Raw genomic sequence first — 26,117 nt, forward strand, 5'->3', positions numbered from 1 at the left:
GATCGAGTCCAGCCCGGGGTAGTCACATGTGGTTGCCGCAAGCCCGCCGGCCTCCGCTCACGCAAGCCGGCTCTTTTGGAAGGACACGACTAGAAATCAGTAGTTAAGTTGTATTTACAACACTGTTCCAGAACATTCATATGTGGAAAATAATGTTTTTTTTTTTACCTTAAACCGCATAAACACATTTCATTACACCAAATACACAAAATAATGTTCTTTTTAGCAACATCATATGACCCCTTTAAAATACCTTGAATGTTTAAATTGGCAAAGAAACACGTACAAGTGATAAACTTTAACTCTATGATGGTTAAACCTTTGCAAGTAATCCGCGAATCATGTGCCAAATCGTGTACATTTGATACTATTGAGATAAAACTTAAATGCTTCAAGCTGGAAATATTTTGATCAATAATATTAAATATTTTCACTAACAATATCGCTCCATAGATGCGTTAGTGGGAATTTGATATTAGCTTCATTGTGAGCCAATGTAATCTGCACAAGTGGTATTGATATAATAATATTAGTTTTATATCGCATTCATCTAAAAGACACATTGAGCAAAACCAGTCCTGCTAGGATCTCGGTGGGTAGTCAGGAAAAGACCAACAAAAGATTCCAGTGTGCTCCTCAAGAAAAAGAGGCCTAATTACCTGTCTGTACCAACCACAAACTCAAAAGACAACAGCAGCATTAAGTGAAGGGAAAACAAATCAGAAGGAAATTAGTGAAAGCGTAATTGGAGGGAAAGAGGGGAAAAATTAATAACAGAATGATGATCTATGTAATCGTCCCTAGATAGGTCAGCTGTGGTATTGTGGTCAGGCTGGAACACTTGTGCTTATGTGAAACCTCAAAGAGTTTTCAAGAGCTCTTTAACATGTTCTTACAACAATCAGTGAGAAAGCACCTGCACTTTTCATCTCTTGCTGATCTGTGAAATTTCGACACATTAATTTTGAAGACAGAGTAGAATAATTTGTTGTCAAAATACAATACATTTAGCATCTAAGCAGACAAACAAGAGGAGGAGTAGGCTAGGTTAAAATCCTGTTTTGCACCCATGTATAGGTTGGCATTGTAAACATGGCAGTTTTAGATATTAGAGCATATATCGTCCTCCACCTGCAGGGACTCAGAGGTTAATACTTCTCTTGTGGTTCTCCTCTATCTCCATCAGGGATATGTAACACCAAGAGGGCAGTGTGGGTGTGTTCCAGGTGTATAATGTGGTATAAGTAATAAAGTTTTGGGGGTTTTGCTACCAAAATCTACCACAGTCTCTAGTATCTCATTGTTTGCATATAACGTAACAAGCCCGTGACAAAAACTACTCTTCGTTTTTGCAACAAGAGACTTCATAGCTCGTCTGTTGTTATCGCTCTAAAAAAAAATAAAAAAAGTATTTTGGCGCCATCTGGTGGCCGTAATGCCACTGTTTCACCTATTAACATATGAAAATTTTTTCACAGAATAAAAATGACACATTGATGTGAGTCTGACATAACAGATGTTTAATTGTATTTGGAGAAAGCAATATTTCAAAACATTGCAGACAGTTTTCCAAGGTCTGATAATGAGTCATATATTTTCTATTCTGTGGCATTGCCATAAGTTCAAAGTCAGATTGTGTGCAGTTTGTACTGTGTCATCACACTAGACACTACTTAAAGGCAATGCATGCTTGGATATCTCAACTGCAGCTTTGATTGTGGTGAAAACTTCGTTTTATGCAGAAGGACTGAATGAACAAGTGCTGATGATGTTCATGTCTTGGACACTGATCACAGCAGCACAAGTCTGCAGCATTTTGCTAATTTATTTATAATTTAGTATTATGCATGTAGCATTTAATTCAGAGAGTACATGGAATATTTGCACTTTTAAAAAATAATGTCACACCTTCATTTAAAATGAAGTAGCGAGGCAAAACATGATTAAATATGTTTAAAAAATGGAAAGAATTAGTGGACAGATACAGAACTTGAGATATTTTTTCATTAAACATTCAACCATAAGATAGTCATAGGGCACATTATTTAACTGTTTTATGCAGTGTCATTGGTTGATGACATGCTGTTGATTGAGATGTGAATTGTATTTTAGTGCAGCTCCTCGCACAAAAATACTTGTAAAGCTAGTAATTCCAGTTTTTTAACAAACACATAACCAGAGAAAACATTTCTTGGTTAAAGAGCACAGACTACATTCAAAACCTTAATAAAACAACTATATTTGTAGCATCTCCAGCAGAGACCTGACCTATAAAATAAACCTCATTTAAATACGGCAACCTACAAATCCTTGTCATTTTGTCCTGATGCTGCACACAAATACGTTTCTATAAAAATATTACATCACAAGCTTGAACTTTGTACAATATCCCATAGGACTATCATTCTTATTAAGAAAATGTGCAAGACAAAAAAAAAAAATTTCATTGTCATTAAAAATCTCTCATTAAGTGCATTCCTTTTAAGCCACAATGTGCACAAACTTACTTGTTATAATATATATACTGTTCCTCTAATCTCTGTCCCACTGATTCCCTGAAAGAAGCTTTTCTTCATTCGGATGACTGGCTACAGTCTGTGTTGTAATAGTTATGATTGTGAAAATGCATTGTTGCAAACAACACTGTATTGCAACACAAACTCTGTACTGAGGTTATCATCATTTGCACAACCCACATCGTGTCCAAAGTATAACAGATCACATTCAGTTCATGGAGAGGATCTCCTCTGCTCCGTCTTCAATAAGGCATCATCACTTAAAATAACTGAGCATATTTAAGTTATCAATATACGTATATCTCTTGATGATAAATTATAGGATTCATTGTAGTCACAGCAGTGGTGATTTGTCATGCAAGGGGCTGATGGGAAATGTAGTTCCGTCACCGAAAAAGCAAGCAGAAGGTGGGGAGTGGGAGAATCTAAAAGCAAAGTTTCATTTTCATGCAGGATTTTGGAAATTCGCCCATCTCATTCAGAAGCGGAAACAGTCATTAGCTTCGTCTGGGCAGTCAAAGTTGATTCCTTCACGCAAGGAGTCCTCAAAAAATAGAAAAAAAAAATGATCAAGGTAAAGTTAAACATAAGGAGAGTATTAGGATCTTTAAGTACCAGAATGCTTCCTTCAGAAACTATCTAGACCACTTCCCATTTTTTATTTAAAACAATTCAACTCTTTGAACTCTTAAGTGATCACTTATGCTCACAGTATATAAATGATACTTTCACTTGGTGTAACACTTGGTTTCACTTGGCTTTTGAAAGGGTAAATAGGTTTATCTGAAAAGATATAATGTCACAACCCTATGACAACTGGAAAACATGCGTCTACAGAGTTCTGCTTTAGAGCATTTGCATAATTCGGTCACTCATCACAATCAAGCCACAATCTACACATATAAAAACATGTGATTTAAACCTCTAACGTAAATGCAAGATAATCGAGAATCATCATACAATCATCACAACAGCACATGGTTTGTGACATCGCACATACACCGAAAACTACTTTCTAAAAATGCAATGGGGTGAAAAAGCTTTCAAACTCATGGGATACTCACAGATGACTGCCAACCACATGAGACTGTGAAAATAGAGGGAGAAGGATGAAGAGGAGGGGAGGAAGAAAGAGGAGAGACAAATATGGAGAACTGAGGCCCAAGGACAAATTGGCATGTTCAGAGACAGAGTAAAACATGGACATTACTGAAGCACATCACTTTGAAGAGATTTACCCCAAAATATGACGATTCTGTCATCATTTACTCACCCTCATGTCATTCCAAACCATATGACTTTTGTTCTTCTGCAGAACACAAAATGAGATGATATGCTGCTGTATCTATACAATGAAAGCTAATGGTGACCAGGGTCAGCTTGATCTGTGCATATTTCTCTCCTGATTCAGACAAGACAACTTTCTAAGTGGAAATGCAATATTATTATTTTTTAAAGTTATATTTATGGTCTTTTTTGCCTTTATTTGATAGGACAGTAGAGAGCAGACAGGAAAGACAAAAAACAAGCTCAGTCATGTGCATCTTGGATGAGCAAATCTTCAAGTTCATTGGGTGAACTATTCCAAATTTTACTAACCATTTTTGGTCACCATTCACATTCATTGTATGGAAAAGAGCAGATATGTTTTTCCTTTTATGTTCCATAGAAAGAAGTACATCATGCATCTTTGAAACAACCATGAGGTTGAGTAAATGATGACACAATTTTAATTTTGGGGTGCACATGAAACAAACTGGCAACGAGAAAATAATTCACTGATTCTGATCTGGTATTATAGAGAAAAAAGACTTCATAGAAAGTCTAAAAGAGAAGGAAAACAATTAGATGTTGTTGTTATAAAGTTAAGTAAGATAATGCCAATTAGTTAGCCGGTAACTGTTAGCTGGTAAGTTATGATTATTGTATGATCTGTGGTGAGCACCCATACAGAACAACAAAAAAGAATCCCAACCTGAACAAAGAGTTAGCAAAGAACAAAAAAAAAAAAAGAATGAGACTGCCAAACTGAAATCACTCATGCAGTTAGCACAATCAGTACTGGGTGTGACAATCAGGGGTGATTCAGAACACCAGGGTGAGGGTGGGTTAGTGTCAGGACATCACTGGGTCAATCGAGTCTGACACTAACTTGGCTTTGCTGAAGCAGCAGCGCCCCGTCTGGCGAGTCGGGGATGTGCAGGGTGGTGGGGGAGGGGGTGAGGGGCAGCCAGGGCCGGTTGCCAGCGCTGTAGAGGCGGGGCCGCTTAACCTGGTCATGACTGGAGAGGGGGGTGTAACTATTCCGCCTTAGCAGAGGGGCGGAGTCTCGTCTGACTTTCCCCTGGTTTGAGATGGGAGAGACTGGCTGGGTTAAAACAGAGACTGCCTACACACATAGCTCATCTTTAGAGAACTTTAGCACACATCTCAATAGCAAACAAGACACTTCAGTCTTCAGTCTCCACCAAACAATCAAGTGACATGCTAGCTGCAGGTATTCCCAAAGATAATCTATATTTATCCATATACAGACTAAAAAGTATAATAAATCACTCCAGTTTAACATTACAAAACATCAAACGTATCAATGCAGTGATGAAACACACATCACTAAAACACAATGTCGTTTAATGGAGCGTTCAACCCACGAATAAGCATAACTCACAACACAAACCCACAGTTACAATACAACACAGGCTGCTGGCACATCATAGCTAAAATTCACACACACACACACACACACTTGCGTTTGTGGTTTACGTGGACTCTCCATAGGCGTAATGGTTTTTATACTGTACAAACTGTATTTTCTATCGCCCTACACCTAAACCTACCCTTTACAGAAAACTACAGGCAATTTTTAAATTTCATAAAACACAGTTTTTTATGTTTTTTAAGCCTTTTGATTTACGGGGACACAGGAAGTGTCCTCATAAACCATGTTTACGTTGTAGTACCCATGTCATTAATTATACACATTTGTGTCCTCATAAACCATATATACCAGTACACACACACACACACACACACACACATGTATTTCACAAATGTACAATTATTATTCACAGTCAACAACATATAGAGGGGAGCGCTGAACCTCACTCTGATGAGGTGAATAAGCACAAGAGGAAGAAGATTTATGTTTAATCAAACCTTTTGATTGACAGTTTGATTAAACCACAGAGAACATAGCTTAAAGGGGTCATATGATGCGATTTCAATTTTTCCTTTCTCTTTGGAGTGTTACAAGCTCTTTGTGCATAAAGAAGATCTGTAAAGTTGCAAACACTAAAGTCTCAAAACAAAAGAGATATTCTTTATAAAAGTTAAGTTAACCACGCCTACCTAAAACGGCTCGTTCTAACACACCCCCACATACCTACGTCACGATCTCGGAAGATTTGCATAACGCTTCCCAAATGTTCACGCAAAGAGAGAAGGCATAACTTTTATTCTCGCTGTAGTATTGTTGACGCTGCAGCCATGTCCTGAAGACGCTGTGTGCTTCGTTGTGAAAGCGAAACTACTTTGTTTGACCTTCCAAAAGAGGACGATATCTGCTTCGTCATGCCTTGGATATCTGGCCAATCAGAGCACACCTCGCTTTTCAGACCGATTAGTTTTGTAAAAATCGACGCGTTTCAAAAAGGCGGGGCATAGAGGAGAAACAATAATGTACAGTATGTGGAAAATAATGTGTTTTTTGAACTTTAAACCGCATAAACACATTTCATTACACCAAATACACAAAATAATGTTCTTTTTAGCAGCATCATATGACCCCTTTAAAGGAATGTTATGGGTTAACAAGTTAAGCTGTTACCACAGACAAAACTTTTGACCCGTTATCGAGTTAAAAATAACCACAATTACATTTACAGCAATGCACTTAGAATCAGTGTTATTTTAGTAATATTTGTATGCCATTATAATATCACTAATATTTTGAATTAGCTTTTTTAGTTTTCAATTAGATTTTAGTTTGAGTAAATTTGCTATGCTTTATAATAGTTAATATATGTTTATATATATAATATACGTTTTAGGTACCAATAACGGCACTGCTTAGAATGAAAGTCGATTGGGCAAGTCATACTAGAAGGTTTAAAAGCACAGATGTGCAGCTTGTATTGTGGTTAAAGCACTTACATCAGTTTTTCTTTCCATGATAACCAAATGTGAAAGTTACTGTCTTTCCAGATTTGCAGTATTGAAGTAAGTGATTCTATTAAGCTAGTGTCATATTGTCAAGTATAATGTGCATGTAACATTATGCAGTGTCCCCATTGTAAGAAAATTTACTTTTTTATTCTATTTTGTTAATAAGGTTAGTCAAAATTATTTTCTGTGGTAACTGACAGCATGTCACAAATGCTGGTGATAGAGCTTAAGTTGTACTGAACCCAAAAAGCTGCTTTAACCAGGGAGTTCTCAGAGAAAAAACAACAAGCATCACAGACACCAACATGCAGTGATGAAATTGCAATTCCAGATCAAAATAAAAGCTATAAGATACCAAAAGGAAAACATAGCATGCTTTCAAAAACATTGCTGAAAAAAGACACAAATCTAAGAAATAAATGTGGCACCAATTATTTTAAAATGAATATTTAATGTTCTCCATTAATATTTCATACTGCAAGAGAGAACACCACAGAGACAGATGTGGACTCACCAGTGGTCTGTCCCGATGTGTATTCACTGCCTCCACATTCAGATAAAACATCTCCACTTTGCAGCCTAAAACATGAACCAGAATGATCTGTGAGCAGAAGTTTGGCTATGAACAAACGTGAGGAAACAACTGTCCAACACACCATAAGCAACCGGAGTGAGCTTCATGACAGTATGAAGGGGACATTTCAAATAGGGCAGATCATCTATGAGAGAAAAGAAAAATAATATAAATAGGTTTCAGTTGACAGTCTTAAACGTTACTGTGATGCATTGATCATTATTGTTACTTATTCTGCTCAGTTATCGGTATAACTGTCTGATATAGATGAGGTATGAGATTTTTGTGAGAATGATTAGCTAGAATGGGTGAAAAAAATTACAAAGCAATCAGTATTTTTTATGGATCTTTTAGAAGAATATTAAAGAAACAATACTACATGAAAATACATTGCTAAATATATAATGCATTTTATAATATAGATAATTACTGCATTATTATTGCATTAAATTGATCAAAAGTCACAATTTATGACATTTTTAAAAACTTTTTTTACATTATTTATTTTCCGGGGTGAGGCCAGTGAAAATATCAGAAGGGTAAGCAAAAATCTCATGGTCAGCAGGAAAAAAACTGTTGTTTTTAATATTTTTCATAAGTGAAAATGCATCTTGCCTCCACTCTTGTCCAAGAAATAGGCTAGTAGGCAGCGCATAACTGCCTGGTGGCAGATGACTAGTACATTGCCTTGTCTCTCAAGCTCCATAATCACAGGCTCTAGTCGCTGAACCAGGTCCTGATACGACTGTGAGAAAAGAGAGTCTTTTAAAATAGTTAGACCAGAAACCAACAAAAACCAAACAACCTACTCAACTATAGAGAGTGAGAAGGGACATACTTTGAAGAACTGCAACAAAGAGATACGTTCATGACGTGCTGTACCTCTCCTCCCGGGTATCTGTAGTGGTATTTATCCTGATCCCTTAAAGCAAACTCTTCTGGGAATGTGTTCTGGATCATTTCGTAGGTCATCTCTTCACATACACCCTGTGTCAGAGCAATATACGCTGATGAATGTACATACAGTATAATACATATAAACTGCATGTAATCTCAGATGGGATCTTGGCATACTAACAGCATCTATCTCATTGAGGATTTTCCACTGTTCATACGGAACTCCCAGCTCTTCAGCCGTCTGGATGGTTCTTCTTAACTGGCTGGTCCAAACCTTCAAGTCAGACAGCTTATGCTCCTCAATGAACTCACGCAGGGCGCTCGCAAACTACTCGCAAGAGAAAGAGCAAGTCAAGCATCTTATGATGAATAAACGCTATGAAGGCAGCACTAAATAAGTCCAGACCTGTCTCCCTCGGGGGGAGAGTTCAGAATCTCCTCCAATGCGGCCCTGGACGTTGTGTTCGCTCTCTCCGTGCCTGCACAGGTAGATCGAGTGCGAGTGCACGTGGATGTTCATGAGGTAGTAGACGATCTTGCTCTGGATGTAGTCCTGAACACGGTTCACCAGATACCGACGACCCACATTCATCACCTTAATGAAGGACAAATCTCTGGGAAAAATAAGTGAATGTTATGATTAGGAAAGCCTTCTGTATGGGTGGTGCATGCTAAGCCATGAAACACTATAGACAAATAAATTTAGGTGTAAAACACATTATATAAACATATTTACATACAAGGTCTTAAAAGTAGCATCTTCTGCTTGATTATATAAGTGTCAGAGAGAGGGAGAGAAATGGTTCATAAGTGAAAATGCATCTTGCCTCCACTCTTGTCCAAGAAATAGGCTAGTAGGCAGCGCATAACTGCCTGGTGGCAGATGACTAGTACATTGCCTTGTCTCTCAAGCTCCATAATCACAGGCTCTAGTCGCTGAACCAGGTCCTGATACGACTGTGAGAAAAGAGAGTCTTTTAAAATAGTTAGACCAGAAACCAACAAAAACCAAACAACCTACTCAACTATAGAGAGTGAGAAGGGACATACTTTGAAGAACTGCAACAAAGAGATACGTTCATGACGTGCTGTACCTCTCCTCCCGGGTATCTGTAGTGGTATTTATCCTGATCCCTTAAAGCAAACTCTTCTGGGAATGTGTTCTGGATCATTTCGTAGGTCATCTCTTCACATACACCCTGTGTCAGAGCAATATACGCTGATGAATGTACATACAGTATAATACATATAAACTGCATGTAATCTCAGATGGGATCTTGGCATACTAACAGCATCTATCTCATTGAGGATTTTCCACTGTTCATACGGAACTCCCAGCTCTTCAGCCGTCTGGATGGTTCTTCTTAACTGGCTGGTCCAAACCTTCAAGTCAGACAGCTTATGCTCCTCAATGAACTCACGCAGGGCGCTCGCAAACTACTCGCAAGAGAAAGAGCAAGTCAAGCATCTTATGATGAATAAACGCTATGAAGGCAGCACTAAATAAGTCCAGACCTGTCTCCCTCGGGGGGAGAGTTCAGAATCTCCTCCAATGCGGCCCTGGACGTTGTGTTCGCTCTCTCCGTGCCTGCACAGGTAGATCGAGTGCGAGTGCACGTGGATGTTCATGAGGTAGTAGACGATCTTGCTCTGGATGTAGTCCTGAACACGGTTCACCAGATACCGACGACCCACATTCATCACCTTAATGAAGGACAAATCTCTGGGAAAAATAAGTGAATGTTATGATTAGGAAAGCCTTCTGTATGGGTGGTGCATGCTAAGCCATGAAACACTATAGACAAATAAATTTAGGTGTAAAACACATTATATAAACATATTTACATACAAGGTCTTAAAAGTAGCATCTTCTGCTTGATTATATAAGTGTCAGAGAGAGGGAGAGAAATGGTCATGTGGTCATCTTAAATATGTACTTCGCTTACAAAACATATATGTACATTCAGATACGCTATCATGTGTCTATTTTCTAAACATTCTTACTTGTCATATTCATCAGGATCTAGTGGCTGGTAAGTGACTTTATAACATTCTATGCGTTTCAGGAAATCATCCATGACTCGCTCTCTGTGTGTCTCTGGATAGTCTGGACTTGAAACCTTGACATCCTGAAGATATAAGAGCACATAGGAGACAACTGTTGAGAAGACCATAAAAACCTATACTGGTATGTTGCTGTACTTCATTATACCATTAGTTTAAAGGAAATGCAAACCAAACATCACAACATACCAGGATGTTAGCTGCAATAACCTCTGGATCATCACATACTGACTCCACAAAAAACACCTGTAAAAGTAAACACACAGAAATAGGAAAATGGTGACCACACGTCACTTTTACAAAAAGATAACTCATCATATAATGGAAGTTATACCTTGTATGCATTCTCCTGTATAAAATCTAATATAAGATCCCGCCTCTCCCGAGTTGTGTTTGTAGCATCAAATACCTTAAAAGGACAAAAACAGATTATAATAAATATAAAGAAGGAAGTCTTGAACCTTATCAACATTCTTAAACCCTATTAAGTTTAAGTAAATAATTGATGTGAACAGAGAAAAGGTAAATCCTTACAGCTATTTGTCCACCTTCCTCATTAAGGTAGGTCTTTACATCTTCCAGGGCCACCAAGGCACACTGTCTATTTGTGAAAATGAAAAATGCAACAATAGACATGTACCTAATTCAAATAAATTCAGTTCACAGGAAAAACATGAACAGTCCTGTTAGAAGTGCATTAATGTAACCTTCAGGAAATGTGTTGAAATATCTTTTGGTCTAACTGGTTTTCTTTAATTACATTTGTTTCTTGGTTTACTGACAACATGTACTTTTCTATCATTATTAACGTTGTAAAAATATCTAAACTGATCTTTTCTACACAGGACACTGTGTGAAAGTGAGCAGCCTGGACATTCTGCAAAACATCTCCTTTCATGTTTTCTACGGAAGAAACAATGTCATAAGGTTTGGAAAGACATAAGGGTGAGTCATGATGACAAAATGGTCATGCCATTAAAATCCAACAAAGATATAATCCTACTTTCGTATCTTCATGGCTTCCTCATTGTCATGTCTGAAGAAGTCATAAGACTTGTAGGCTTTAACTGCTTCCCTCCGATACACCCCCAGGTTAAACACTGCATGATAAACCAAAAAACAAGAAATTATGGTTATTCCTCACATACTTGATCAGTTTTAGCACTAGTGTAATGCATCAAGGTGACATCACTCTGCAAGTAAAGATGGAACAGTTCAATTCCAGTGTGTAAGGAACCTCTGACTTCAGTTACAGTGATTAAACACTTGCATTGTGGGTCATGATGTACTTAAGAGAGTTTGAGTTTCAGTGTGTTGGTTGCCTACACATTTAAATAATGCAAGTTCAAATTTAGCCACTTGATAGACCATAATGTCAAAATGGTCAGCTGAGAGCTAAATTAAGCATTTAAAATTGAAGACAGATGCAATTTATAGTCAGTGTCATTTGATATGATGCAACTGTCTAAATTCAACTGCCCACTCACCCTTTGTTGGAACTCCTATCCAGTTGAGGTAGCGTGTGAGTTTCTTTGACATATACGTCTTGCCTCTGGCAGGGAGGCCGATCATGACAATCATGGTGGGGGAGTTTGTCATGTAAGACGCCCATGCTGTGGTCAGACAGACACAGAAAAACAGACAGACGGTATCAACAGCACAACATGAGCTGGAGGAAGTTACAATCTATAGTACTAACAATTATAATCTGCCAAATGTAAATTTCACATATGGGACACCAACAGATACTTGTGGTTTATGGTACTTTCAACAAATGCACTACAAAATAGGACCTGAAACCCTGAGGCTGTTGACACCTTACTTACACTGAGGCAAACTCTTTGCTATTACTCCAGTCTTCAGTGTCACATGATCCTTCAGAAATCATTCTAATATCTAGTTTGGTGCTCAAGAAACATTTCTTATCATTAGCTATGTTTCCATCCAAAGATGTGAATTTAACTTGTGCGCAAAACTGGAATATCGCATAAAACATATGTTGAAAATCGAAAGTTAAAAATGGTGACAGTTTTTTTTCCAGGATTCTTTGATGAATATTAAGATCAAAAGAAAAGCAATTATTTTAAATATAATATATTGTAACATTATGAATGTCTTTACTATCACTTTTGATAAATTTTTGTCCTTTATGAATAAAAATGTATATATTTTTTCTTTCTTTTAAAAAAATCTTTTGAACAGTGGTGTATAACATATTAACCAGTCTAATTTAATTTAAGCATTGCATTTCTTTATAGACTATTTATAAAACAGTATGGTATCGATTTAGTTATTCTTCCAATATCTAGAAATGTGTTTTAAAATTACAAAAGAATGTCACATGCAACATGCAAATGAAATCCCTGGACATTTTTTTTTTAATAATAAAAATATTAGGTATTAAGAAAACATTGCCTCAGGTGAGCAATTTGATAATGACTGAAAAAAAAACAAAAAAAAAACTAGAATAATCCCTAAACAAATGTGCCTTTACCTTGATCTGCAATTTGAAACCAGCATACCAGACAATGCATATCTAAATAAAGGGAAGTGCTGTAGGTTTATTTCGAATCTAGACTGACAGTGAACTTCTGTGTAGCAGCCTCGGTGACAGCTGACATTAAAAGAAGGGCACCTGTGATATGACTCAGGGTCGTCGTTAAAATTCACTGGGTCAGGAACAAAACTGTTATGTGGGAAACAATCTTATCAGCAGAAAAGTACCCCCCAGACCTCTCTAACAGCCATGAAAACAGACTGCCATAACCAGCTGACCACCTTAGGCTGGTTTAAATAGGGATTCCTAACAGCTTCTTGATATGTGAGATGTGAAAATGTGTGTACTTACAGCATTTCTTCTCCTGGCCTCTGGGCTCTAATTTCGTGTCTTCAGCAGAACTGGTTGGACCAGCCTCCTGCTGCACCCATGCAGACATACTGAATCTGACAGACTTAATCACTCTCTCACTCACTCTTCCTGCTGTAAAAACATAGTGGACCTGCAGGGAGAAAGAGGCGAAATGAAGACAAAATACGCAGACTATGTCACTGGAAACAACGTTATTGGTTTATTACAAATAACTAACGACAATTAAAACATTTTCTCCATACAATATGCTCTATTCAGTGACAATGCAGCTTCTATTCTTGCCAAATCGTCGTTTTTCTTAATCACCCGCAGCGCAGTAACAAATAATGTCGCGCTACGTCATAACAGAGAAGAGGATGCTGAGGATACCATGTTACGTCATACCCGTAAACAGCAATCAGTCACTGATGGTCTATTACATCATAGAATGAATAGATTAAAAGAACACATTGAAGCACCATGACTATTAACGAGAATCGTAAAGCGTGAGACCTTACGGTTTCCTAATCGTTGTCTCTTGAACCTCAGGGGTCCGTATTTCATTCCGTACCCACCGCCAGGTGTAATGTCTTTGCGCAGGGTGTTGTTGCCTCAGCCGGTTTTGCACTTGATGACCTTCCATGGCAACTAGCGCCAAGCGCGTGAGTGAAGGTGTGTCTCTACGTCACTATTTACTTACCGTAATCCATGCGAAAGAATGAACTACACCGTCACCAAACATTACAGCGTACTAGTCAGTGGTGGGGAGTTTGAATCATCTCAGTGACTCGACTCTTTTGAATCAACCATTCATTCCATTCACGAAAGGATTCATTCAGTGGCACTTTCATCGTTACATCATAAACGACTTTTATAAAGCTATATAAAAAAAACTGTAATATCCTAAAGCAATAATAAAAGGTTTCAATAACGTCCATACGTAATTTTAACACACTTTTATGATTCGTTCACGAACTAAATTACATTATAAATTATTATAGCCAGTAATTACAGGATAGCAACAAAATCACCAAACCCACACTTTTGTTTGTGATAAATAAATAAAAACTAAAAATAAGATTTCATAATATTTATTTGAGTCGTCAGAAACATTAGATTCTACATTCACAATACTTAAATGCTATAAAAATTGTATTTGTGAAAACTCCTCCCACCCCAAAAAAGGTTTTACGATTACAGAAGTTTCTTATAGAAAGCTTAAAGTTTATTTTAATACAATCCCAGTAAAAAGTGCTCACTCCAAGAGCTTCAGTGTGCAAGTTTTCCAGTACCCTTTTCTAAAAACTCAAAACTTTTAATTCCATCACCCATTCAGCAGTTAACATATCCATGTCCCATACATAGCTTATCTAAAAGTACTGTTATATGCAATTATTCACAAGGCACATAGTGGTTCTGTTTTAAGTTGTTGCTTCCAGACCAGATAATAAACGTGCAGAGTATACATTTATGAAAAACAGTGGTCACTGGTTGGAACATAACAGCAAGCTGTTAAGTAGTTACAGTAAGGAAGTACATCAAGAAAACCTACTGCAGCATGGGTGTGCTTTACAGTTCTACAATTCAAATCTCAATGAGGAAATCTCAACGACAAAGTTGAGCTGAACACAGCTTTGCTCGGACTGGCCGAAGGCACAGGGTAGGGAGGAAAAGGCATGAATAAGTTTGGTCAGTAGATTTGCACAGTTTTTAAAATATAACTTGGTCATCTGGTGGGTTGTGCACAAGCACACTTAAGAGTCTCTCTGGACCAAGTGTTAAGGAGCTGGCAGTGTAAAGGCATCACATCAAGGTTTGATCTTCCAGAGCTGTTAAAAAAAAACATACGATGGATATTGTTAGTTAAAGATTGCTTGTATATGTTGTACTGCTGGATGATAACAGTCATATACAACAAAGAGTGAGCAACCCCCACTATCCTGATAACAGGAAGAAGTACAAAAGCGGTTATGACTTTAGAGTCATAAAAACACAGATCATCGAGATCAATAACTCCAGACATCTGCATTTCAGTGGGACAATAAAACAGACCCATGATACAGGTGGAGATAACCACTGTACTTAGAGCGCAAATGTTTCCCTCACCCGGATGTTGAACCCTAGTAAATCGCTGACAGCAGCTGAGATGGCTGACAGGATGACCACTCTCGTGATATTGTAGATGAGCGGGTTCACTGTCAGACCTAGCAGACGAAATGGAGTGTCCAGTTCCTGAAAGCAGCAAATGATTATCAATGCAAGCAAGGCATGTTTTATTATTTCCAATGAATGATGCTTTTCTGATAGTCTTACTTTTAGTAATTTTGTGGCCAGCCTCAGCACGTTGTTCACTATGTTCAGCTGATCCTTTTTGTTGGGTTTCTTCTCCATCTTAAGATACAAGTTTATCTGAAGCAGAAAGTTGATAACACGTTACAGTAAGGTTTCATCTGCTAACAATAGTTAATTACACATACTTCTAAAGCACTTGTTAATCTTAATGTTAATTTCAACATTTAATAATACATTATTTAAAAAAAGTCTGTTAATATAATTGTCCTGAGACAACATGTATTGAAGCTTGTTTCCAGTTTTCCACCACAGAATAATAAATAAAAAAAAAAAAGGTATTTGCAACTTCTTATCTCACAATTCACACTTTCTCATAGAAAGTCACAACTGCCTTTTTTATTTTTTGGCAACAAAAAAAAAACAACAACAAAAAACAGAATGCTGTTTTTTGTTTCCACCATGGAATAAAAAATAAAAAAGGTAATTGCGACATTTTATCTCTCAATTTTAAGTTTATATCTCAATTCCGAATTCATATCTCACAATTCAGACTTTTTTTTTTTGCAATTCTGCATTTATATCTTGCAATTCTGAGTTTATATCTCGAAAAAAAAAAGTCAGAATAGTAGAATATGAAATCAGATTGTGAGATTGTGAGAAAGAAGTTAGAACTCTGAGATGAGTTGCAATTACCTTTTTAATTTTTTTTTATCACATGGCGGAAAAAAGCTTCTATAAACATGAACTAACATGTACTAACTAATGAACTAACTTTTATTAACTAACATTAACAAAAATGACTGCAACAAATGTATTGGTCCTTGTTAGTTAAACGTTAACTAAAGGGACCTTATTGTAAAGTGTTTCCAGAAAATGTAATGGCACACAGCACACAACTCAGCTGTAAGCAATGCTGAAGCTATTTATTAGCGCCTGCGCAGTGTGCACGTGCGAATGGTTCACTTGTTTCTGAATAATACTGCCTCTTTGTTCTGTGCGGCTGAGATTTTTATCTCACCTGTTCAGTCAGAAGCACAGAAGCATTGCTATACTTTCGGTTGGTCTCAGCTCCGAGGGTAGCGAGGCGTAGGAGGAAAACCATTAGAGCAGCACACCAGACCATCAGCTCCCAGTTGGTCTCTGAATCCAGAAATGTGTGATGACTGTGCAAAAGCTGAAACACAATACCAGTTTCCTTCTCTCTATTAGACAGTCATATCTTCTAACTGATAATGTGCAGTGATATGATCTTTACTTTACCTAATCTAAACAATAGATGTCACTTAAATTGTCTCTAAAGATGACTTTATGGCACATTACTAACAGTCAGGAGCACATTTTATACTTACTACTATTCTTACTAAATCCAAATGGCGAAAAAAATTTTTTAAGACAACCAAAGTGATGTGTTATTTTAGTATTATTTATATATGATGTTTAATAGTTTTTGTGAACAATAACAACACTGCGAACAGCAAAGTATATGAGTTTCACGATTAAACCTAAAGTTGCAACAAAGAATATTAACGCTAGATAAAACTGAAGCAATAATTAATGTGCTGTGTAAGTTATAATTCAAGTTAAATGCCACATTTACTATAGCTTCAACGGTACAGCAGTCTCTTTATAAGGCGGGATTTAGGCATGTGACGGTATCAAATTTTGATGTTGCGATAATTGCTAAAGCTTTTATCACGGTATACGGTATTATCACGATAGTGAAATAATTTGCAAAAAATGTTGTCATAATATAGTATAACAGGTTTAACTGTTTCCTTCTAACAAAAAAGCAATACACAAAAATGTATAAAGTAAATAAATGTTTCAAACAGATTAAAGTGCAAAAGATTTATAAAGAATACTACTTTACAATAAGGTCTCATTAGTAAACGTTAGTTAATGTACTAACATTAACAATGAGCAAAAGCTATTTGTTACAGAGGTTATTATTCTTTGTTAAAAAATACAACTGTTAGTTCATGTTAGCTAAGGTCTATTAAATAATACAGCTACAACTTTTGATTTTAATATCATGCTATTATGTAAGATTGAAATTAAGTAAGATTAATAAATGCTTTAGAGATGAATTTTTCATTGGCAGTTTATGATAACTAATGATTTAACTAATGTTAACTAATGGAGTCTTAATGTAAAGTGTGACCGAAAAAAACAGAATCAAAAAATTTTCAAACAATATCTAGGGCATGTTGTAGTCCAGATTAAAATGTAAAAATGTTTGAAAATAAATAGCCTATTAAGTCTAAAGACCCGTTCACACCAAGAACGATAACTATAAAGATAACGATATTAGCGTCCACACCTGTGAACGATATCGTCTGTTTATTCTAAGCGCACGTGCGTCTGCCGCTTTAAATTCTCGAGCTTGTTACAGCATGATGGATTCTGATTGGCTGTCGATGTTTGTATCGTTCCATCAGCTGGAAAAAATCGTTCTGAAAATGATTCCAACGATATAATTTCTCTGTGCCTTTATCGTTATAGCTGTGGTGTGGTGTGGACTTTTAGAACTATATCTTTATCGTTATAGTTCTTGGTGTGAACGGGGCTTAAGGATTTAAATATTTGGCACTGCGATGAGCACCACTGCAAATACAAAAATCTGAATGGCTGTTTAAAACATTTAAATCCTGATCAGAAACAGAAAGTAGAGCAGCTGTTTTGTTCACGGGGTTACCAGGATAACGGCTGCATTTCTGCTGTTTCTTCAGCGCCATCTGTTGTCAGAGTGTGAATGTGTATTTTTATTCAGGGTGTCTCCTTCACTCATTCTGCCATGCACTTCTCATCCGTCTTGGGCTTGTTTACATCAGTGTATGCGTCTTTGATGCAGCATACTGTGGTGTTGTGCATTTTAACCAGTTGACGAGAAAGGTATTCTTACAATGCATGAAAAAATCGTAATAATTTCTAATAAATAATTATTCACAGCATTTTTAAGTGCCCACGATAACAATATTGTGCATGTCCATTACCGTGATATAGTATTACCGAATACCGGCACATGTCTAGCGGGATTATAGAAATAGTTACTGTTTTTGAGAACAAATGACATTGAAGGTAGAGCATATATGTAAATATGATTAGATTTTTTTGAAGGCAAACCTTGAAAAGACATGTCTAAAGGGTGTGTCAAAAACATTGTATGATAGAACAATAGCTGACCTGGGCACAGATGATGAAGGAAATAGACAAAGCCAGGAGGAAAATCGATGATACAATGACATCGACAGACCTCTGAGGGCCTCGTCTCTGTTAAACAGAAGAAAGAAATTATTAAATTGATATCTTCATATAGTGTCAACTAGCCTAGGTACATGTATCTTTAAACAGGACTATACAAATGTCACTGCCAGCAGAAACACCCATTTACTGTCATTTGCGCTTATATAAACAGACTGGTTAAACAAGTTGGATTAACAACATATAAAAGCAACCAAAGGCTCTGGAAATTGCCTTTAAGGTGAAATTAAACATACAGAATACGTTATGGCTGAAATTAAAATTCTATACTATTTTGTCTAAATAAATACAATATATAGTTTTATAATTAATATAGTTTTAGTTATAACCAAACCAAAATGTAAGTATTTAAAATACTACAAGTGAATTTAGGCAAAATTGTAATGTACAGTATAAAACTGTTCAATTTAGAGATGTGCTAAAGGTTACATTCAATAGTGCAATTAAATTATTATTAGTTATTAGAGTAAATTAATAGATTAACTTTATGTGAGCATTAGATGACAGCAAAGCTAATCTAAATGTAAAAATTGAAGAAATTAGCATGCAAATAAAAAAATAAAACATAAACACTAATACCAGACCACCCCCCCAAAAAAAAAGATATAGTGCATCCCTACATGTCAGCTGTAGTGGGTAGATGATACCTTTAGGAATGATCGAAGTGAAAGCCACATCTTGATATTTTGCACTTTCTTCAGTCGGAAGTGAGGAATCTCAGATTTTTTGGCTTTGCGTGCAGATGTGAGATGACTGAAGAGTTTTGCAAACAAAAGCCGCTGTAGTTGAGAACAAAAAAAAAACATTTTTGGCATGTTACTTAACAATAACACAATAGCTGTTCATTTATACATTGTGAAATGTAAAAATATTATTAGGATACAGAATTAAATGTAACGTAAAATAACACCAAAATTAACATTTTAGCCTAAAGGTGGCAGCAAACAAACATTATTTACAATGTTTATGTTTGCTGCCAAACATTTATTACAAACACACATAAAAAATTGATGCCAAGGCATTTTCATATTCACCTGTCTATATGTCCTCTCAGCCACACACATCATGAAGAAGAAGAGCCCAGAGAGGAAAACTCTTTCTATTGTGGTGATGATGAAGAATGCATAGGACAAGGCACAAGGTGGCCCAATGGCTACTGCGGGCAGTTCCTTGAAAGACACAGAACTGAGATTGGCAACATCCAGTTTCTGTGCCAGTCTGAAGCAGTAGGGCAGCAGAGCCAGTGAGGCGGTGACCAGACTGCCGAAGATCAGATAACCCATCCCTTGTTCGACCACCTTCACCTGGAAACAGAAATTCCTCAGCATAATTGTACAGCAACAACACTGACCTGTTGCTTTCCGGTCAGTTAGAAATGTGTCAAAGGCAAATTCCAATGTAAAACTCTACAACAGTCAGCGTTCAAATGCTTACAGAGGAGTTTACATTGAATTTAAATATAATTTGTGTTTAAAGAGGAAGTCAACAGTTCTCTTCTCTTTTTAAGCAATTTAAACCGCTAATGTAGAAATAAACGGGGCAGAGAAAGAAGGACTTTACTCTTGTGAGAATGATACCACTGATCTCCAGCACGGACATGTCAGCTTTCTTACACTCTCCATGCTCCCAGATAATGGCACTGACGCGATCTTTGGAGGGGTGACAAGCCTGCAGCCACGAAAACTGGTGCTAAAAGATAAAGAAATCATTTGTGTCATTCAAAGTGCATAGATAAAGTCTTGCGACATAACCTTTTTTTAACTGTGTACTGATATTCAGTAAATGTCAGGCAACAAAAGTCATGTGGTCAGACCAACATGCAGGAAAAAAAACATAAAAAGGAAATGATACCAGCCCTGCAGACCCTCATGACTGTGTGTCAAGTTCAATAAGTTTTCTAAAATATCAGCTAATTTGAGCACAACATGCAAAGAGGCCACAACTTGTTATAAGTGCTTATCCATCTATAGAAATGACACCATGAAAATTAAATAATGCGTTTGCTGTTGCGTTTCGAGAATTTTTTTTAAAAACACAGACCTTTAAAGTATCTGTACAAACTGTGGAAAGCACATGAATATTTAAATGGGTAATTAATTACTGCTTAGTGTGATTGGTTGCCTGTGCTGTTTAATTCAACAATGCAATCTTAATTTGTACTGGAGAGGTAAAAATTGGCTTTTACTAGGGGTTAATAAAAAACTGTATCCCAGAGTTAAAGGAATATTTCACCCAAAAATGAAAATGTACTCACCATCAGGCCATCCAAGATGTAGATGAGTTTGTTGCTTCATTGGAACAGGTTTGGAGAAATTTTGCATTACATCACTTGCTCACTAATGGATCCTCTGCAGTGAATGGGTGCCGTCAGAATGAGAGTCCAAACAGCTGCTAAAAACATCACAATATTCCACAAGTAATCCAAACGACTCCAGTCCATCAACTGAAGTCTTGTGAAGCGAAAAGCTCCATGTTTGTAGCCAGCATTAAGATGTTAAACTGTCCTTTCTGGCCAAAATATCAAAATAGTAAATTGTGCATGTTTCTCTCTTGATTCAGACGAGACAACTTTTTTCACTGGAGAAAGAAATATTATGGATAGGGAACTTGTTTTTTATCTTACCTAATTTAAAAATACAGCTTTTTGCTCCACAAGATGTTACATGATGGACTGGAGTTGTGTGGATTGCTGTGATGTTTTTATGAGCTGTTTGGACTCTCATTCTGACGGCACCCATTCACTGCAGAGGATACTCTGGTGAGCAAGTGATGCAATGCTAAATTTCTCCAAATCTGTTCTGATGAAGAAACAAACTCATCTACGTCTTAGATGGCCTGAGGGTGAGTAAATTTTCAGCACATTTTCATTTTTTGGGTGAACCATTCATACCTTAAGTGAGGTATGAAAAGTCACATTAAGCTTATTACAGCAAAACTGCAACCCACCTGCGGTAAGGCTTCATCCTCATCACTCGTCGGAGCGATGTTTGGAAGAGGGAGGGAGTGGTTATGACTGTGAGGCTCCTCCTCCCCACTTTCGCTACTTCCTGTGGAGGCGGAGTCAGGATCCTGTAAAAGCTCCTCCCATAACATATCATCTGTGTCAGAGGCTGGACGTGAGCCCTCTGAGGGCCGCAGAAGCTCGACTTCACGTGGCAGCGCCGGGCCGTCTGTTGGCCTGCCGTTTTTCTCTCCCTGTATGTGTTCACTCAATGGTAATTAACATTCTGAACTAACGTACAGACATTTACCTTGGTTTTACAAAGATACTCACCTGAGTCTGGGGAGGCCGATTGTTCTTGGGGAGGTTGTGAAGTCTATTCCTGAGCGCTCGAGCGTATTTGGGAGGTGCTGATGAGAAGAGTCTCTCTCTTTGCAGCTCTGCTTCCTCTGCTTCTTCCTCACTGGAGAGATCTTCAGAAGCCCCATATGGAGGCCTCCTCAGGGAATTCTGCAAAGCCCACAGGATCTCAATCAATACAACCATGAATGTTCATGACGATTCAAAAAGGAAAGGGTTTTACCAGTCTCTTCTCTGATCTGTAGAGCCGGCTGTCTTCAAGTTTGAGTTCTACTATCCCTCCCCCTCTGCTGCTCTCATCCTCAGACCTCTTAGATTTTCTACTCTTCCTCTGTCTGTGAATAAACACCAAAATAATGTACAACATGACACAAATGGAATTACATCAAAAGAATGAAGTACTGACCAATCAAAAGCCAGGACCTATCCATTTATACCTGCTATAATATATAAGAGTAACATATAAAATTAAATTTGGTGCCTGTTTTGAGTTTTGAGGTTCAATAACACAATGCATTTTTTTTGTCTTGATCAAATAATTTATTCAAAACTACATTAAAATACAATCCATACATACCATGGTTTGAATAAAACTCTTCTATTATAAGCATGTTTTTAAATGTTTTTGGCTTAAAACACGTATATAATATACTAAAAAATATATTTTAGTTCACATTCTAACATATCATGCAGTGTGACTCAAACCTAATAATATGTATGAATTAACAACTTTAAAAAGTTTTACCTTGAATATTATATTTAAAATTTATTTTAAATATAATATATTTTATATATAAACTTTTTAAAATATAGATTTTAAGATGTTCACACACATACGTATATTTAAGGTGTAGGAAAACATGACTTTTTACTTAAATATTACACCACGACATTTTTAGAGTAACTAAAATGAAACTTTTCATAAAAATGGTATAAAGTTACATGAATACAATGAGTACATTTCTAAGAACCTAAACTAGATTATTTCCTTCTCTTTACTGTGGAGACTCTTTTTTTTTGTCACTGATTCAGTAGTGTCAGCTGAACACTGGCACTTCTGATTAAACTGCAAGTCTTGCAGAACATTAGATGTATTGGCCATTGGATGAGCGAAAGAAAAAAAAACACTTGGGTCTTTTATGGCTCTGAGATAAGTCTGTCTCTAACAAATCTGACACAGCAGTAGCTTAACCTTTTCCTGCGAACAGGGCTGGCCGTCCGGCTGGGGACAGGGCTGTTGTCCGGGCTTCTGGAGGATTCTGTGGATACTATTTGGCAGTGTACTGTACCCAACAACAACATGAGACACAATGGACCCACAACCTCACTGGCACAGGCTGCAGGTACCTCAAAATACACCACAGCTCCTGCCACTGCAATGAACACAAATCCATCAGATCATGATACCATACTGAGAATTTCCATTTCTTTTAATTCCTTTCCAAATGATATGGAAGTTTTTCAAAAGTATTATCACTAAACCACGTGTACAATCTCTCGACAAAATCTGAAATATTCAAAGAATGATCAACGAAACTATGCTAAAACACTTGAATGCATCATTTATGTTCACGTGACAGTGCTTTGCTGAAAAGAAGAAAAACTGCATACCTTGAAGAAAGTACAGAACTAAGATGAGGGTGGAAATGCTTTTAGATGTAACTTGGATCCACCACTGAAAGAAGAAAGGAAAAAAGAGGACCCTGACCAAGCCTTTACGAGTCAGAGCAGTCCAAGGGCTCTCTGGTTTGGCCTTGCTAAATGTAGAACCTGCAGTTGTAAAGATACTATTTTAATTGTTTAAAAGAGCATCATACTGTAAATATGTTAATATTGTGAAATATTATTCAAATTTAAAATAACTCTTCCTTACATTACTTATAATAACTGAAGGAATAACAGATATAATTAATGGAATAAAAAAACACAATCTTTCAGAAATCATTGTAATATGCTCATTTGCTGCTCAAGAAACAATTCTGATCACTGTTGAAAATGATAAAAATGCCTTTTTTTGGAAATGCTTTTATTAGAAATAGAATGCTTTAGTAACATTATAAATGTCTTTACTGTCTTATAAATGTCTTTTTAATCAATTTAATGCATCTTTGCTGAATCAATGTATTCATTTCTTTCAAAAAATCCCAGTGACTCCAATATTTTGAGCAATTGCAAATTTACTGCAAAATAAGTAAGTAAAGAAATATAGATTTATAGAGAAAAACCTTCAAATTACTTGACACTACATATACATCTAATTAGTGAACTAAAAAATATGTTTCTGTAAGTAATTTAGAGTGAAAATAGTAGCCCAGAAGCCCTTGTATGACAGATCGCATTTGATTATCTTGACTCTACTTGTTTATGTTTCTTCTTATAGTAATATGTCTTATTCAGATTTAGGTAACATAATGATATTTTCTGGTTCTAAAATTAAAACATGCACAAAAACACCTTCCTGTAATGTCCGAAACAATGTCACTTTTGCAGTTCTTTTTGCTGCCTGTTTTATAGCACATTTTTGCATTTTAAGTATGGTATCTGATCTGATCTGACAGCCTATAACTATTATATATACACAAGAGATTCAGATGCTAAACTTCAATGTTAACTCACCTCTCACTAGGTCAACATCAATGAGGTCTGGCTTGATATGGCCAGTCTTCTTAGGTTTGCTTCCAAAGCCCTGTTCATACGGAACAGTTTCACAAGTCTGACTGCATACATTTTACACAATGTTGCAAACACAAGCTGCCACTTTGTCACATTACCTTGAGCTCAGTCTGTTCCAGTGACTTTTCCCAAATCTGCTGATCATAGGCTCCGATCTTTGACACAAGATCATTAGAGAACTGTCAATCCCTTTCTAATCACAACCTGCATTTACTATATGACAGATCTAGTTAAGGCTTACCTTTTTCTGATACCATGCTATTCCTGCCATTTTTTTTTAAATACGTTAGGTCAGGTCATCTCAGTAGACAGTGTAGACAGAATATTTAATTCCTCGAAAGAGTCAGAGAGACTTACATTAAAAAGGAGACGCCTGCTCTCAGTTGCAGGTACAGGCATAGGAAGCGACTCAAATAAAGACAGCGGCTGTGTTTCGAAACCTAGTGAGCTGCCTACCTAGACAGCATTTGATAAAGACTGTTACAGGTAAAGTTGCTTGCTTTTAGTTCTCGGAAAATAATACAATATTAAACATACCTAGAGCCCAATAAACGATATGTGGCTGTGATTCCTCAGCAGTTCGTGTTGAGTCTTGTCAACATTTTCAGATGTTTACACAAACCTCGCCCCCCTTTCACTAAAACTATCTGACGCTACATCATAAACATCTCATTAGGATGTTAAAACAACCGTCTAAAGTTGCGAGCTAACTATATTTACTGTCAAACCACCCTGGCATTAATTCGGTTAAATCTGATCGACGATAAAAATGATCTTCTTGCAAAGGAGAAGTGATTGTTAAAGTTCCCACTCTCATCTGCGCCTTCTGGCAGAAACGACAAGTGTGTGTGAAGCAAGCGACGACAACGCCTCATCAAATGTAAATGGCGGAACTACAAGCTGTGCAAAATAAACTTCAGTAACTAGTGTAAAACAATAATAACATAAATAAGATAACATTCATTAAAATAGAAAATAATAATAAGTAAAAATAATTATAAGTAAAAAATTGCTTAAAGTCGAATGTCACGTAATCACACTGTATGCAATTAGTCTGATGATAAACGTGACCCTGGACCACAAAACCAGTCATTAGGGTAATTTTTTTTTAAAAATTGAGTTTTATACATAATCTGAAAGCTGAATAAATAAGCTTTCCATTGATGTATGGTTTGTTAGGACAGGACAATATATTTTGGCCGAGTCGAGATATAACTAGCTTTTGAAAATCTGGAATCTGAGGGTGCAAAAAAAATCAAACTAGCTATTGAGAAAATCGCATTTAAAGTTGTCCAAATGAAGTTCTTAGCAATGCATATTACTAATCAAAAATTAAGTTTTGATATATTTACGGTAGGACATTTACAAAATATGTTCATGGAACATGATCTTTACTTAGTATGAATGATTTTTGGCATAGGCCTACAAGAACAATGGATAATTGTGACCCATAAAATGTATTGTTGGCTATTGCTACAAATATACCCGTGCTACTTATGACTGGTTTTGTGGTCCAGGGTCACAAAT

General features: G+C 36.7%; 2 protein-coding genes across 2 annotated transcripts; both read right to left on the reverse strand.

The window, feature by feature from the left end:
* Positions 1 to 1,895: 1,895 nt before the first annotated feature.
* Positions 1,896 to 13,816, reverse strand: LOC107728632 (6-phosphofructo-2-kinase/fructose-2,6-bisphosphatase 2-like). Its single transcript, XM_016538889.1, has 17 exons — positions 13,582 to 13,816; positions 13,469 to 13,496; positions 13,064 to 13,214; positions 11,703 to 11,828; positions 11,219 to 11,315; positions 10,750 to 10,816; positions 10,550 to 10,624; positions 10,405 to 10,461; positions 10,156 to 10,280; positions 9,667 to 9,874; positions 9,442 to 9,588; positions 9,246 to 9,350; positions 8,979 to 9,108; positions 7,337 to 7,399; positions 7,195 to 7,259; positions 4,669 to 4,860; positions 1,896 to 3,060 (listed from the first exon to the last, which is right to left on the reverse strand). Exons 1-17 carry the CDS (start codon positions 13,704 to 13,706, stop codon positions 2,995 to 2,997), a joined length of 1,827 nt encoding a protein of 608 aa, XP_016394375.1. The 5' UTR covers positions 13,707 to 13,816; the 3' UTR covers positions 1,896 to 2,994.
* Positions 13,817 to 14,510: 694 nt separating this feature from the next.
* LOC107728637 (putative homeodomain transcription factor 1) lies at positions 14,511 to 25,452 on the reverse strand. The gene is made up of 17 exons (XM_016538899.1): positions 25,128 to 25,452; positions 24,832 to 24,923; positions 24,689 to 24,745; positions 24,534 to 24,603; positions 23,529 to 23,687; positions 23,110 to 23,290; positions 22,141 to 22,252; positions 21,891 to 22,067; positions 21,563 to 21,811; positions 20,177 to 20,305; positions 19,651 to 19,920; positions 19,264 to 19,395; positions 18,539 to 18,625; positions 16,374 to 16,529; positions 15,377 to 15,472; positions 15,170 to 15,295; positions 14,511 to 14,892 (listed from the first exon to the last, which is right to left on the reverse strand). The coding sequence occupies exons 2-17, from the start codon at positions 24,859 to 24,861 to the stop codon at positions 14,872 to 14,874; spliced, it is 2,052 nt and encodes a 683-aa protein (XP_016394385.1). The 5' UTR covers positions 24,862 to 24,923; positions 25,128 to 25,452; the 3' UTR covers positions 14,511 to 14,871.
* Positions 25,453 to 26,117: the final 665 nt, after the last annotated feature.

The sequence above is a fragment of the Sinocyclocheilus rhinocerous genome, unplaced genomic scaffold (genome assembly GCF_001515625.1).
Source record: "Sinocyclocheilus rhinocerous isolate Xijiao unplaced genomic scaffold, SAMN03320098_v1.1 scaffold757, whole genome shotgun sequence".
Classification (NCBI taxonomy): domain Eukaryota; kingdom Metazoa; phylum Chordata; class Actinopteri; order Cypriniformes; family Cyprinidae; genus Sinocyclocheilus; species Sinocyclocheilus rhinocerous.

Coding starts and splice junctions, on each gene's coding strand:
- LOC107728632 (XM_016538889.1), bottom strand. CDS start 13,706: ATGGAAGGTCATCAAGTGCAAAACCGGCTGAGGCAACAACACCCTGCG. Junction 11,316..11,702: donor GATAGGAGTTCCAACAAAGG/GTGAGTGGGCAG, acceptor TTTATCATGCAG/TGTTTAACCTGGGGGTGTAT. Junction 10,625..10,749: donor AGGAAGGTGGACAAATAGCT/GTAAGGATTTAC, acceptor TGTCCTTTTAAG/GTATTTGATGCTACAAACAC.
- LOC107728637 (XM_016538899.1), bottom strand. CDS start 24,861: ATGGCAGGAATAGCATGGTATCAGAAAAAG. Junction 22,068..22,140: donor ACAGATCAGAGAAGAGACTG/GTAAAACCCTTT, acceptor TGGGCTTTGCAG/AATTCCCTGAGGAGGCCTCC. Junction 15,473..16,373: donor CTGTGCTTCTGACTGAACAG/GTGAGATAAAAA, acceptor TTTCTGCTTCAG/ATAAACTTGTATCTTAAGAT.